Here is a 14,474-nt window from a genome sequence, read left to right as displayed (position 1 = left end):
TCACCAGCTGGGATTTGAAGCGGGGATGTTTCCGGCCGGCCGGCCGACGGAGCTACCTCGGCCGGGAGGGAAATCCGGAGATATGACGAAGGGCGAGGAGGCCCTGGGACTGCGACACCCCCTCGGATGGAGACGAGTGGCCGGGCGAACGGGGGTCGGGTCGGCGCGCGTAATGATTCGCGGGAGAAACGGGGCGGAAAGGGGCGTGGATGCATGGGTGCGTAGGCCGCGCGCAGCAGAGCCAGCCGGCCGGCCGTCTGTCCGGGCGGCCACCAGTGGATCGATCCAAGCCCACCTTCTTTTGCTAGATTCCGCCACCCTCTCCTCGCCAGATTCGCTCCGCCCCCCCCCCCCCGCGTCCGCGTCCGCGACTCCGCGAGAGCGATCGAGCCGATCGAGCCCGGAGCCAGAGCCAGACACTTCTCCCACCCGGCCGCCGCGTCGGCTCTTCGATCTCGGCCTACTCCGCGTATTTTTCCGTGCCGCCCTCGGGGCTTGCGCGCGCTACATACCCGCCGCTCCTGGCCGGTCCGGCTACCCGACCCGCGCGCATGCGCCCCGCCGGGCCGGCGTTTGCTACGGCTTCTGCGATCGCGCTGCAGTCATATGACGCGCTGCACATGAAGTGGGGATGTTTCCGGCCGTAGCACCGTACCCGTACCCGTGATTGGTTTCGATAAACTCGCAGATGCATACTGGGATGCTGTCAGAGAGGCCATCACCGCAGCCCTGACCAAGAAGACCAGATTGAGCTTATCATCTGATGAATCATATTGCCGTGTGTTCCTGTTAATTAGGACGTACGCCGTGACGTCGTCGTCTTTTCTGCATGTTTTTTGTTTATTTCTCGCAATTATGTTGTTGTTGATGATGATGTTGTTAGTTACTCTGTTGCTGCCACGCATACGTACGTGCACATCCTGCATGCTAGCTAGCTAGCTTTCGAGGATGACTCTCGGTCGGTCGCGAGTGCATGCGCGCCAACAAACAGATCACGACATGAAATCAACGCAAACGTGAACGGCAAGGAGATGTGGATGTCAATGCAAAGGCATTGAAGATGTGCATGCATGTGTCAAGAATAATGACATGCAGTGGCAATGCCGCAGTTGTTTCTCTACATGAAAACGACAGGCCAGGGCGAGGGTATAACTTATTACAAACTAAATTATATGTGTTTTCTACAAACGGCTATGAGCTCATGATATCACTCCATCAACTAACCCTCAAGCAGATGATCGCTTTGGCATCATATATATCCTCCATGCTTTCGATCCCCTATAATTCTGCTCTATATCCGGCCTATTCATCATCAGCTTATTATTATGAGTTTGATGATGGTATCATACGTACCGATCGTTGTCACTCCCCACCATGTACGTTGCAAGCTCCTAACAACTCCAGATCATTGTCTTATGCACGAGATCAAAGGTAAGCTACTTAAACCATTAGAAAACGGGGTACAAACTAATCTGTCAACGACAGGCCGGTCTTTCCAGCAGATTTCAAAAAGGTCTGAGCTAGCTTGCAATCGACACAACAAATTTGATGCGGCAGCTTGGACTACTGACTGATTTGGACACCGAATTATTAGCTGCTCTCTATTTGGGCGCTAGATGTTCTAAAAAAACAAATATATGTAATGGTCCCCTAGATCATCTTCTCAAGCAACATAAGGCCATTTGTCACACTAACTTATAAATTATTTGAAGGAAAGGAACTGATAATAGCTTTTCTAAAAAAAAACTACTAGTCCATTTCTCTGAGAATTGAAGCTAACTATTATGGTCATCATACAAGATGACCATAAATATACCTATTCTGATGAGAGATTTTTCAGTATTTAGCTAGAATGAATTTCAATTAAAATATTGGCCTGTATTTTATTGACTATATATACACCGTACCTGATATCGCGCAGATCCTGAAAACGTCGACTAAATCATACTCTTTGTGGATCAGGTAAAATGCATGACACAGAGACTTTGACTAGACCAAAACGACTTTGGCATTTGATCATTTCAAATATATAGAAGAAGGAACTCCAATAATGTAAATATAATGGGGGAAGAACAAACAAAGAGCACTCTAGCTACCTCGTATATATATGGTCTACTAGGTGTTGTCTAGTCTTAGCTATAGTGTGCAGCTGCTTTGCCTGATTCATGCTAGCTTGATATTGGTACTGGTAACCAATGCAAAAGTAGTAGGCCGTGCAAGTGTCTGCCCTAAGCCCTAACAATCCCCAACAATCAACAAGATAGGAAGCAACATCTGAACAACCATCCAATGCAAGCATAAGTCTCATGGCCAAATGTAGCTGCTATGAGCTACTCACGAGACGCCGTGTGACAAAACCATGCACGTAAATCCCTCCAAAGGGAAGAAAGTTGTTAACCTTAAATTACAAGAAGAAACAAAGGGGAATGTGAGGAATAAAAAAAAGAAGCAGCAAGCAAATCGGAATCATCACGCCAAGAACTTGTGACGATCGATGATCCAAATTTGAAATAGATGCAAGTCTAAAACCTAAAACTATCGACCATACCTCCTCCTCGATCACCTTGCTGCAATCAATGTGTACGTGAGCTAGCAACCCCTACTACGCTTACGCTGCTCCAAAACCCTACATGCGTGAGCCATTCAGCTTTCAAGACGAGCAATGCAAGGAGGAGCGAGAGAGAGACGCCGCCATACACATGCACGTGCGCGCGATCCAATGCATGGATCGATGCATCAACCACGCCGGCTAGGCATGGCGGATGGCGCCCTTGCTTCTCCTGTGGCTCATGCTGTTCCACGTACGCGCGTACTCACCGAGCTTGCATTTGCGTCGACGAGCTCCAAGTTCGATCTCTATCATGGCCTCCACGCGCTTGCCCACACGAGAGGCTGTTCCTTCCACGCCAGGAAGACGCCTGCTCCGGCTGCCGAGTCGTCTAAACCGGCGTCCCGCATCGACCATCCTTCCCGATACCGACGGAGCAACGACCGCACGTCGTCGGCAACGTCCTCGCTGAACGCCACCGGAGAGAAGCCTGCAGATCGCATGCGGCGCGCCCATGAAACCGCCGTCTCCCGCCGCTCCATGGACTCCGACGCCGGGCACGAGACCAGGTCCACAATGGCACGTCCGGCTCCCCTCTCCAGTGCCACCCTCTCGTTGCTAGTCTTGGGGAAGCTCTCTTCCAGCGAGTCCATGTATGCCGAGAAGAACCGCAAGCCCTCGCCGAACACCTTCAAGAACGCTGCCTCCGTGTCGCCGCTTTCCTCGGACTCGTCAGGGTCAAATGCCACGAGATCAGCCTCCTCCTCGACGACAGTAACAACCCGCGGATCGAGACGCCGGAGGGACGCGGCGAACGCGTCCCGTCTTCGGGCACCGCCCGGCACCACACCGCGCAGCGAGTTGACGCAGTTGACGGCGAGCGCGGTGGTGGCGCCGCCGTCGCGCAGGTCGAGCGCGTCGAGGTCGAGCTCCGCGAGGTCCCCAGCGTGGTGCACGGTGCGGAAGCTGAAGGGCACGCCCATCAGCCGCGCGAACTTCTCCATCCGCTGCCCGATCTCCCGCATCACGCGCTGCACGGCGGCCGTCGGCGCGGATGGCGCAGCGGAGACCACCGTGGTGATCGACAGGTGCGGCGTGTCGTTGGCGGATCGCGTAGCGAGCGCCTCGAGCAGCGTGGGCCACTGCGTGCAGAACGTGTTGCTCAGGTCGAGGATGTGGAACCTCTGCGGCTCCGACGCCGCCGCCGCGGCCTCCAGGAACGACTCCAGGATGGCGCCGTTGGCGGCCACGTGCCCGAACGACGACCACGGGCTGAGCTCCTGGAACCGCAGCGCCGTGCGCCGCGTGGAGTCGAAGGACGTGTTCCGGTCGGACGCCGCCGCGAGCGTGCTCAGCGTCCGCGGGCCGGACGCCGTGAGGCGCGCGAAGAGCCCCTGGAGGAAGTAGGACGCCAGCTTCTGCTCGACGTCCCCGTACGGCGAGGCCAGCTCGTTGAGCATCCACATCAGCTGCTGCACGCGCTGGCTGTCGCGGGCCGCCACCGCGCGCGCGCACTCCAGCAGCAGCTGGCTCGCCCATCTTCCCCCGCCACCTCCCCCGACCGCCGCCGACGAGGCCGCGCCCCCGCCGGACGACGACGCCGGGGACGAGAAATCGAGGTTGAGGTCAGGCGGGAACGACAGGTCGGCCGCCTCGAACAGCGCGTGCGCCGCCCCCGCGGCCGTGGACGACGTGGACAGTGGGGGCGTCGGCCCCGTGGGCGTGGCCGCGGACGACGTCGGCGGCTGCACCGCCGCGCCGTGCGAGTGGAAGTGCTGCCTCGACGAGGACGAGGAGGAGAAGTCTTCATCCATGTAAAGGTGGTGGGCATTGCCGCATTCTTCTTGCTGGTACGGCTCCAGGTAGTACTGCTGGTGCTGGTGCTGGTGCTGCTGGCCGTAGTAGTACTGCCCGCCGCCGCCGCTGCTGGTGCTGTGGTAGTAGTAGTTGTAGGATGCGTTGGTCTGGTGCGACGACGACCTGGAGCCGCTCGACGTGGTGCTCCTCGAGTTGTAGGACGCCGACTGCTGCTGCTGCTCGGAGGCTTGAAGGCTAACCAACTTAAACAGCGTATCCATGTAAGCTGCTACTGCGGCGAGGCGGCAACATGAAGAGTGCGCTTGCTCAAGATCGCCGTGGTAACAAGGAAGGGGGGTTTTAATGGCAGCGCGGTGAGAACCGAGAACCGGCAAGGGTAGCAGCCACCAGCCAGGAGGAGGAGGAGGCTAGCCAGTAGCCAGCTATAGCTAGGATGCCATGCCAGGCTATGAGAGGGAATTGTGAGTGGCAGCAATCCAATTCCAAGCAAGTAGTGGCTACCTACGCGCGTGTGTGTGTGGAGAGAAAGAGTGATCTATTCTTTTGAGCCAGAAAAGGGGAGCCCTGCGTGATGCGCTCGGCTCGCTTTGTTGACGCCCTCTCGATCCCCAGTTTCCACTGCTCTTTTGGCGAGACCGATGGAGCAATATGCTCTGCCTTGCTTCGCTTTTGGCCGGATCGATGAGGGAGGAGGGGGAACGAAGGAATGGTTCGGATTGGAGTGGACGGATTCTTTACTGAGTGGCGCAGTGGGTGTGGCCGCCTTTTGCCTTTGCTTTCGTTCCCCATCTCGACCTCCAGCATGTTCAGTTGGTTGATTCGTATAGTTGCTGATTTGTTATGTGAGAGAGAATTACTGCTGACTGGTTTATATAAATAGTATCCTATATGAAGGGGCTGGCCAGCCCAGCCAGCCAGCCCCAGCCCATCATTGCCCCGCCCTGGCGCCCTGCTGGCTTTTACGGGGGATTTTTGTGTGTGTGTGTGTGTTAGCCTGATTTGCTAACGAACTGAAAGACCGTTTGCGTTTGTGACAGTGTGCAGTTCTGATGGGATTTTATTTAGGCCATTTCTGTTAGGAAAGGACAGGCATAAACAAGTACAATCAAGAAAATGTACAGCACTGATTTGACATAGAGAAACTACTCGACGACATGATAAGGGTTACAAATAAAGGTATGCCGCTCATCTGGTACGGCTTATAAATGTATTATGTTTATATTTATATGGAGGTAATAAAGCAAGATAGTATTCTCTCAATTATAAATTATAAGGCATTTTAGCTTTTCTAATACATTATTTTTATTATGTATCTAGACATAGTGTATATCTAAATATATAGCAAAAACTATGTATTAGAAAAGACAAAACGACCTATAATTTAGAATGGTGGGGGTATATTTTAAGACGAATTCTAAGACAAAAACAAATCCACTGTCATTGGTGGGACACGTAGCCATTCGAGCATTTGGCTCCTCCATTCTCACTCCAGAAGGAAAAATGCTTTGAGTACAACTCAAGTACAACCACTCATCTACACCATCCAATGCATTTATAAGCTTTTTCTATATGATTTTTAACGGTGGATATTAAGTTAGTTGTACTCAAATTGTTGTATATGTAGCAATACTGCTCCTCGTAAACCTACAATATACAACTGTCAAATCACGTGCTGGCAATTTCTACCCATTGTTCGTTAGTTGTGCATTTAACTTCATAACTTTGTTATCAAGCAGTAGAAATTCGCAATATTACCATTTATTACTTTTATATGGTCTAATATGTGTGCACGTACGAGATTTGCAATCCTGATCAAATGAACTATTTCCACATAAATCAGGACCTAATCTTAGAATATGCCATGCATTCATCTCCGTCATGGGGTTTTGATTTTTTTTATATACAGTAAAGACATATATACTTATATACATATTCGCACACACTCATTCATATGAACTCATTCACACACTACCTATATGAATGCTTTCAAAAATATTAGGCCAACACATCTTAAGATTGACAAAGGAATCATAGCACATCGCAATCAATAGCTATGCTATCTCCCACGAAAAAAATAATTAGCCCAAAATATGAGGACCATGCTAAGTTATTCGAACAAAAAACTAACAAACTCATTTGGTTTATGAGTTTTTAGTATCTAATTATATATGTGTACTATTTCAAACTGATTTTCTCGTATGATTGAGGACAGGCTACAAGTGTTTCCCAACACTACCAATCTATGCTTCTTGAACTTTAGCTCATTCTCGATCCAACCTCTTTCAATGTTTGGGACGACTGATGCTTCTTCAGCTCTAGCTCATCCTCAATCCAACCTCTTTCAACGCCCTGTTCGCTTGGCTTATAAGCCGTACTTTTTCAGCAAACGAACAATATTTTTCTCTCACAACAAATCAGCCAACAATACTTTCAGTCATGGCTTATCAGCCAAGCGAACAGGGCAAAGCCTACGATAATATCCCTAGCACCTCTCATGTTGAAATCACTATTACATAATGTGTGTCATAGTAGCACCACTGCTATTACATAGTGACGTATAGATATTCACATCTCCTTCTTCCTCCAAGGTCATGATGTAAGGAAGCCTCCCCTCAACTGAGACATCATAGACTGCATGGCTGCGCTAAGCCGCTAACCTAGTGGCATTGAAGGATTACATCACCACACATCAAGGGGCACTGTGTTGTGGCATGAATAATCTGCATGCTAAACTATCGATACAAAGATAAGAAAATCAACTAAGATAGGTGTCTTTTTTGGTGGGAGTGGGTGGGTAGGATTCATGCTACACATGAGCACCAGCGATAATGGAAAGATCCTTCGTTCAGGTTTTGAGAGGGTGGTGTTGAGCTCCGGTTTCAGTTGATGGGTTATAATAGAATTTTGGGAGACACCATAACTTTTGGAGGTGTATGTGACTAGAGAGATAAGGTGGGATGCCACTAGCAATAAGGACGACTATTGGGCAGCGCAAGTAATTCCAAAATGGAGCAGCTAGAGCAAGATTGAGGTGGTGGGAGGCGAGCGAAACTAGCAGCAAGAATGTTGTTAGTGACGGTAGTAATATGGCGGGAAGAGGATACGTGTGACAACTAGGTGAAAAAACCTAGCCAGTGAGAAAAGTTCTCCACATTATCACTCAAATGGACCGAGAAAAACCATGAAATTTAGCATCACCCGTGACAACAGAGGAAGGAAAAGAAGACTTCATAGTCCGATTAAAATTCAATGATTTATGTCCATCGTCTGAAACAAAAAAAAAAGTTAGGCACACAAATTGCAACACACTAAATTGATACTAAGGTATAATTGACATTTGGAAACATAAGAAGGATGGGTGTTTCACTCTACGTTTGGCCGTTCCAACTTGAGAGGAGAAAGGATGGGAAAGATGTAAAATCCGGTCCAACAATCCTGGGACGCGGCATGGCCCGAAACTACCGTTGGAGAATGACGCCAACCTTGGAGGATTTGGCAGGCATCCAGCGCTGAGGCGACGGGAAAAATATTCCCTTCCACAGTCGCATGTGTCGCCCTCAGGCAGGACGCGAAGGAAAATATGCCATCTCCTGCTCACCCTCCACGCTAGCACCGGTCGACCGATGGCCCAGGCGCGAGGCGGCAGTCGTCGGCGAAAGGCCGGCTAAAGAACGAGGCGCGCGCGCGGCCGGCGGCAAAAAGCTGGACGGCCTGGAGCACAGCGTGCATGCGGTGCTGGCCGCCGCCACCACCACCACCACCAGACTACACCATCATCACCACCACAGCCCAACAGCACCGGCCGTAGGCACGCGTATTCGGCACCTCCTTTTGAGATTTTCGGAGAAAGTTCGTACTAGATTCATATAAAATTCGCTAGCGCCAGTGCAAATTGCAATTCTTTAAAAAGAGAGAGATCGGCCCGTTTCGCTGCTTTTGGAAGGCCGAAAAGACGCGCTTCTTGTCTGCAGCGCCGTTGGGCACGGCTGGTCTGGTGGTGCGCTCCCGCTGCCGGCCGGCCGGCCGGCGCTCGGCCGCGTTGCTTTGCTTGCCTGCCTGCCTGCTTTTGGCCGTCCGTCCGTTCATGTTCGCTGTCTACTTTGCCCGGTGCTGCCGCGCGCTCGCACAGGCCGCTATCTACAGCTGCAGCTGTTGCTTCACCTCTTAAACTCTGGTCGTTGACATACGCTCATGGAGTATTAAATACAGAATAATTACAAAACTAATTACACATGAAATATTAAATATAGACGAATTTTTTAAGTCTAATTAGTTCATGCATTGACAACGTGGTGCTACAGTAAACATGTGTTAATGATGGATTAATTAGGTTTAATAAATTTGTCTCACGGATTACTAACGGATTCTGTAATTTATTTTTTTATTGGTATCTAAATACCCCATATTATATTCGATGAAACACCTGTTAGACTTTAGTCCCCATGGCAGACACCCCTGTCTCCCACCGCTCGCTCTTTACCATTTCCATCGGCTTGTGCAGAAGGCCGGATGGGGCCGTGGAGACGCACGAAGAGGGTTCCATATATCTGCGTGGTTAGGTAGGTCAGGTGTGCACTGACTGTGATGTTGAGCGAGTCTAGCAGCTGCTGTCGACTGAGACCAAGTGCTGTTGACCGCGCTGTGCATTCGAGTCCTGGAGTATTGTAGCCGGGCAGGGGCGGGGAACGCAGGCAGCACGCCATGATGATTTCGGTTCATGGGGGCTTTGAAAGGGAGAGAGTGCCGGGCATGTGGATTGACTGTGCCGGCCGTCTCCACTCAGCTGAGAGTGAGAGAAATTGCCTTGAATGGAAAGACTCTGGTGCCGCAGAGAGCGGGAGTAATCCGTATCGGTAACAGACTATAAATCAGTCTCCCACTCTCACTGTTTCTCATGCACATTCATCATATTCAGATACTGTACTCGCGTCCTCCCGAGACTGTACATGTGTGCCAGGTCTTGTTTAACGTCTTCGCCCTGCCCTGTCACTCACGAGACAGTGATTGCCAATGTAAATCCGACTCGAAACTAAAGCCTTGTTCGCATACATCTTACAGCCTGTTCGCTTGCTCGTAAACGATTGTAAATTTCCAGTCGAGAACAGTGTTTTTCTCTCACACCAAACCAGCCAGCAGTAAATAATCAACGATACGATACGGCCTCCCGAACAGGCTGTTAGACTGTGGAAGCAGGATTATAGAATCCGGAGTTGTGAGATTAATTGAATCCATAGATCGTAAAAAGCTGAGATCGGCAACTTTTAGATTCAAATTACCTTAGTACCCTCACTTTTTTATTTTATGTTGTAGCTATGGAAGGAAGAGAGAGAGAATAGTCTCTTATAACAAGCCAGAAAAAACTAAGTTTCCTTAGCTTGCCATATGGTAGAATAGTTATTTTGGTCCCTGAATTATTACTCGATGCTCACTTTCATCTCTGAACTTTTAAAATGTTCGTTTTAGTTCTCAAACTCTACTTTTAGACTTAATTTCATCATAGAATTATGAAGATGATCGTTTCAGTTCTCAAACTTTGCATTTTGGGCTCAATTTCATCCCTAAACTACCAAAGTGCATTTTGGTCTTTAAACTTTTATTTTTCAACTCCACTTTGTCTATCCGAAAGAAAACTTTATATTTTAGGCACAATTGCATCCATGAATTATCAAAATGCATTTTGGCACAACTTCGTCCTTTGTCCAGCACCACCCGCGATTTGAGATGGACAATCATCGTTAGATACTATTGTCCCTAGCGTCATCCTAGCTATCGAATCGGATAGCACACTTTCAACATTTGTATTCATATTCTAAGATGAATATAAATATAGATCTAAATATTCTTAAATATGATTTTTTAGCCAACGGATAAAAAAAATTATTTTATACACAAATGGTTATTAGTTGAGCCTATCGCTAGAAGTAGCTAAGGAAAAAAATTATATATCTACTATTGTTTCAATATATCCATGCATTCTTAAGAAATAAATATCGTTTGAAGTAACTGTAATTGCTCCTACAAAAATCATTTATAGCCATATATATATATACTACCTCCATTTTTGTTTACTTGTAACTGAAATTTTTACTGTAGCAATTTTGACCATACGTTTTTTTCTGCAAAAGATTTTTAGATACATCAAGTTTTCACATATATGATTCTTTATTGAACATACTTCATTAGTGTTATATACATTGAAGTATCTAATATTTTTTTAGAAGAAAAAACAAACGGTCAAATTTGATTTTGGATGAACCAATATGAATTTACAAGAGGAAGCAGCAGAGATCAGGTTTAATCGAACACGACCAGATTCATGTCCTTCTAATTCTGAACATGTCATAATCTATGCCATTCCAGTCTGATGTCAGCAGTTTGTGTCTGCCTGTCTGGCCGGCCTAGTGTACATAGAGCGGTCGTAACACACAATGCACAATCATGGTCGCTCTTGTCTTCTGTCCCCGTCTGGCCGGGTTGGGCAACGACGGATCTGATCGCGAGGAGTTGCAGAGCTGTTAGCAGCGAGGATCGGAGCTCTGCGTTACAAGCTGTGGTCATATTTCACACTGCAGTTGTGTGTACCGTCCGTGTCCGACGACTCTGTATTCAGATTATGGGGTCGACATGGGGTACGATGCTGTTGTAGATCATGAGGCTGCAGACGCGACAAAGTTCTCATGCTCTATTGCTCTGTACGTTTCCGTAGCGTACGTACCCATACATATATAGACAACGCTGGATTTTGCCTCATTTTATGTCTTGCACCCGGTATGGCAGGACTATCCTACTGCACATGGCATGTACACATATACATGTATATATCCTGACGCCCAACAAACAAAATTTTCCGTCCAATCATTATCTCCCGAGCTTCCGCATCCATTTTGGATTGGCATAAACGTCCCCATACCAACAAACAAAAAAAATCATAAAAAGGCCCTCGCCGGGGAAAAAAAGGAGAGAGGGAATTCACCAGTGCTCCTCATGCTCCCTTTTCAAAAAGAAAGAGGAGAGAGACAGACTTGCAATTATTCCAGCGCCACAAACTGTTTCAGCAACAGCCCTCCTGTCTGAACCAGTGAACCCTCTGTTCCTGTGCGCCGCGGTGCAATGCGACCGTCCCTCGCGTTCGCCAAGCGGCTGCCCTACTGCACCTGATCTGATCAATGAGCGAGCGCGCGCAACGGCAAATCACTGAATCGGCGTGCAGCAGCGGCGGCGGCAGCGTATCAACGTCTTTTGGAACCAAACATGCCCACTAAACAAACCGGCTTTGCGACCCGGCCCAATCATGGCGAGAAACTCACGGTCACGAGCGGATGCGATCAGAAAACGGAACTTTCCCCGCAGTCCACGCAACGCCGACCGATGCCGACCGGGCCCGGCGAGCTTTGCCGTTGCCCATGCACGCACAGCACGCACGCCGGGAGCTTTTCATTTTGAACCGCTCCGAGACCTCCGAGGCGGCGCGCGGCCAAAGTACGGCGACACCATCATCACCGCGCGTCTGTCCCGGCGCCCGAAGCAAGCAACCGCGCACTCACCACGCCTTGCCCGTATAATATCACTGCAGCAGCCTTTTCCTTTTCCCCGCTCCCGTTTTGTCCGGTGCGGGGTGCGGCGCACGTTCGGCTCGCTGAATCTAGACTGAAAAATATTGTTTAGATTTAATTATTATAAGAGAAAATACTGTTCTGGTTGAAAAACAACCCGAACAAATCGAATATAGGGTAAACCGAATATGGCTGAAAAAACAAACCGAACAATCCTGCTCCCGTTTTGTCCTGTCTGGGTCCCCCGATGTTCGATTCAACGACACCATCCACCCGCTTTCCCCTCCCGCCGGCCGGAGACCCGCGGCCGTGCGGCCGAAAGCGCTGGACACGGCTCCGCGTACCTGATCTCTTCTCATTGGCGCCCGCCCGGCCCGTGCCCCGGCCGTGGACGAGCCGAAACGTGTCGCACTTTTGGCGCCCCGGAGACGTGCGCGACCAAGGCTAATTACTGCGTGATCAACGGACAGCCCAGGATGATGATGACTGGGATGGATATACAGTTCGTTTGGCTGTGGTTTATCGTAAATGATCATAAATTTTTAGCCAGAATAGTATTTTTCTCTCACACAAATTAACTAACAATACTTCTTCACGAACCAACAACAATACAAACCAGCCAACCGAACAATCTGATATATAAAGATCCATGGCCTTTCTCTCACACACACATGTCCTCGCGAAATGGGACAACGTCCACTCCATTTTCTGCTGCCTGTTAGTACGCGCTGTACTCCACCGGAGTGCATCGATCTTCTTCGTCGTGCCCACCCAGACCCAGTGCCCTGGTCCGAGATCTAGAAGCTGGGCCATGCCTGTCAAGCTAGCCACGCCTGACGCCACACGCTTGGGCGAGTGAGTGAGATCCAGCTCGACGCTGCGTCCTGATGCCACAACACGCAGACCTGACCGGACCATGCCTCCCCACCGCTGCCGCCCATAATGCGAGCGCGGCAATTTGTTGCCTTGCCCCAGACTCTCTCGTCTCGTCCTCGTCCTCGTCCCATCGCCGTCGCCGATCATACAATCATTCACACATGCCCTGCTCCAGTGCTCCGACCCTATTATTCTTGAGCCGTCACTGTTCCAAGAACCCATTGCCCATCCTCCTTCCGGTTTGCCGGCCGCGTCCATCGGTCGCCATGGCTACCTCAGCTGGAGTACTGGACTGGACCGGCGTGGCGACAAACTTTCCTTTGCTACAGTAGCGCGATTAAAAAAAATCTGACTCTGAGCATCGCAGCCCCACGTTTGGAATGCAGGAGATTGTTTCAACGTTTGCAGAGATGAAATTGTTTCATGTGAAATCATTGGGTTCGAGGGCGGTCCCTAAGGTGACATATATAACGTAGGGTCACTGATCGTGCTGCATTATCGTCTGATCTGATCCCAAGCGATCTGAAATCCACGTGCTAGCTATTTTTTGCAACTGAAATTTCGCTTCCACTGATGGGTGTGCCACATGCACAAAGACCCCACTCGTGACTCGTCATCAGTTTATCAACAACACAAACAACGCTACGGAGAACAGATAGGAAAATATTGGACTCAGCTGCTTTTGAGCTATAACACACACACACACACACACACACACACACACACACACATATCCATTCATTGCCATGCCACCTGCAGAAACGAGTTTTATATGTGCGCAATTATTCATGCATCCACATTGTATTGTAGGCAGACAAGATCCGAGAACAGTGACCTAGAAAAGGAAAGGAGAAGAGCAAAAAGAATACTCGAACATATTATTTCCGTTTGCAGCATTGCAGCTCATTTTTTGTCTACAGAAGTACAGCTAACAAAACAAAATACAGGTCTTGGTGGCGCTAACGCTATGGGAAGGGAATGTCTCCATATGGCCGGCGACTAGTGCGCCATGCTTGAGGTATTGCTAGCTGTGGTTAAGATCTCTGAATACCTTGCGCTGAGACGAAATTTCAGAAGCGGCAGCGCCTACCAGTCCATGTCCATCCGAGTATCCGACAGCAGGGTTCAGTGTGTGAGCAAGGGTGCTTCACTTTCAGTGCTCTGTCTGTAAGTTGTCACAACCTACTCCTATGCATTACCTGGAAAAGTAGGATAGTCTTGTACACTCTTATTACAGCGGCCAGTCGGCAACAGTTGTACTATGGAAAGAAAAGAATCGTTATGTGCAGTGTGCGAGACATATGGAGCTGTTTGCAGAGCCCTCTCCAGGAGCTTCTGTTACTTGGCCAGAAATCTTGTCCATTCCAATGTCCTAACTCCTAAGGTCCTATTTAATCCGCCAATAGTTAGCTGACAAAGTAGTTTTTTTACAACTAAGACCGTATTTGGATGGACTAAATATACCTGCTAACTACTAAAGAAAGGCTTAGTATATTCAAACAACCTAGTTTGTAGTCTATTTTGAACTATCCAACCACCTGGCTTATAAAATGTTATTAGGACAGACCCAAGCCATAACCATAAACTAGGATGATTTTTATGGCCAATTAATTAGGATGTCAACTAAGCAAAATAGTGATGTGACATTAGAATTAAGAAAAAGAGAAGGAAATGATTTC

The 14,474-nt window shown here is 49.0% G+C and overlaps 1 protein-coding gene across 1 annotated transcript; it reads right to left on the bottom strand.

The window, feature by feature from the left end:
- Window positions 1-2,160: 2,160 nt before the first annotated feature.
- Window positions 2,161-5,032, bottom strand: LOC136552626 (protein SHORT-ROOT 1). The gene is made up of 2 exons (XM_066544186.1): window positions 2,818-5,032; window positions 2,161-2,626 (listed from the first exon to the last, which is right to left on the bottom strand). The coding sequence occupies exon 1, from the start codon at window positions 4,624-4,626 to the stop codon at window positions 2,860-2,862; it is 1,767 nt and encodes a 588-aa protein (XP_066400283.1). The 5' UTR covers window positions 4,627-5,032; the 3' UTR covers window positions 2,161-2,626; window positions 2,818-2,859.
- Between the last annotated feature and the right edge of the window lie 9,442 nt (window positions 5,033-14,474).

Source organism: Miscanthus floridulus, chromosome 4 (genome assembly GCF_019320115.1).
Source record: "Miscanthus floridulus cultivar M001 chromosome 4, ASM1932011v1, whole genome shotgun sequence".
NCBI lineage: Eukaryota > Viridiplantae > Streptophyta > Magnoliopsida > Poales > Poaceae > Miscanthus > Miscanthus floridulus.
This window is presented reverse-complemented; position numbering and strand designations above follow the sequence as displayed.

Coding starts and splice junctions, on each gene's coding strand:
- LOC136552626 (XM_066544186.1), bottom strand. CDS start 4,626: ATGGATACGCTGTTTAAGTTGGTTAGCCTTCAAGCCTCCGAGCAGCAG.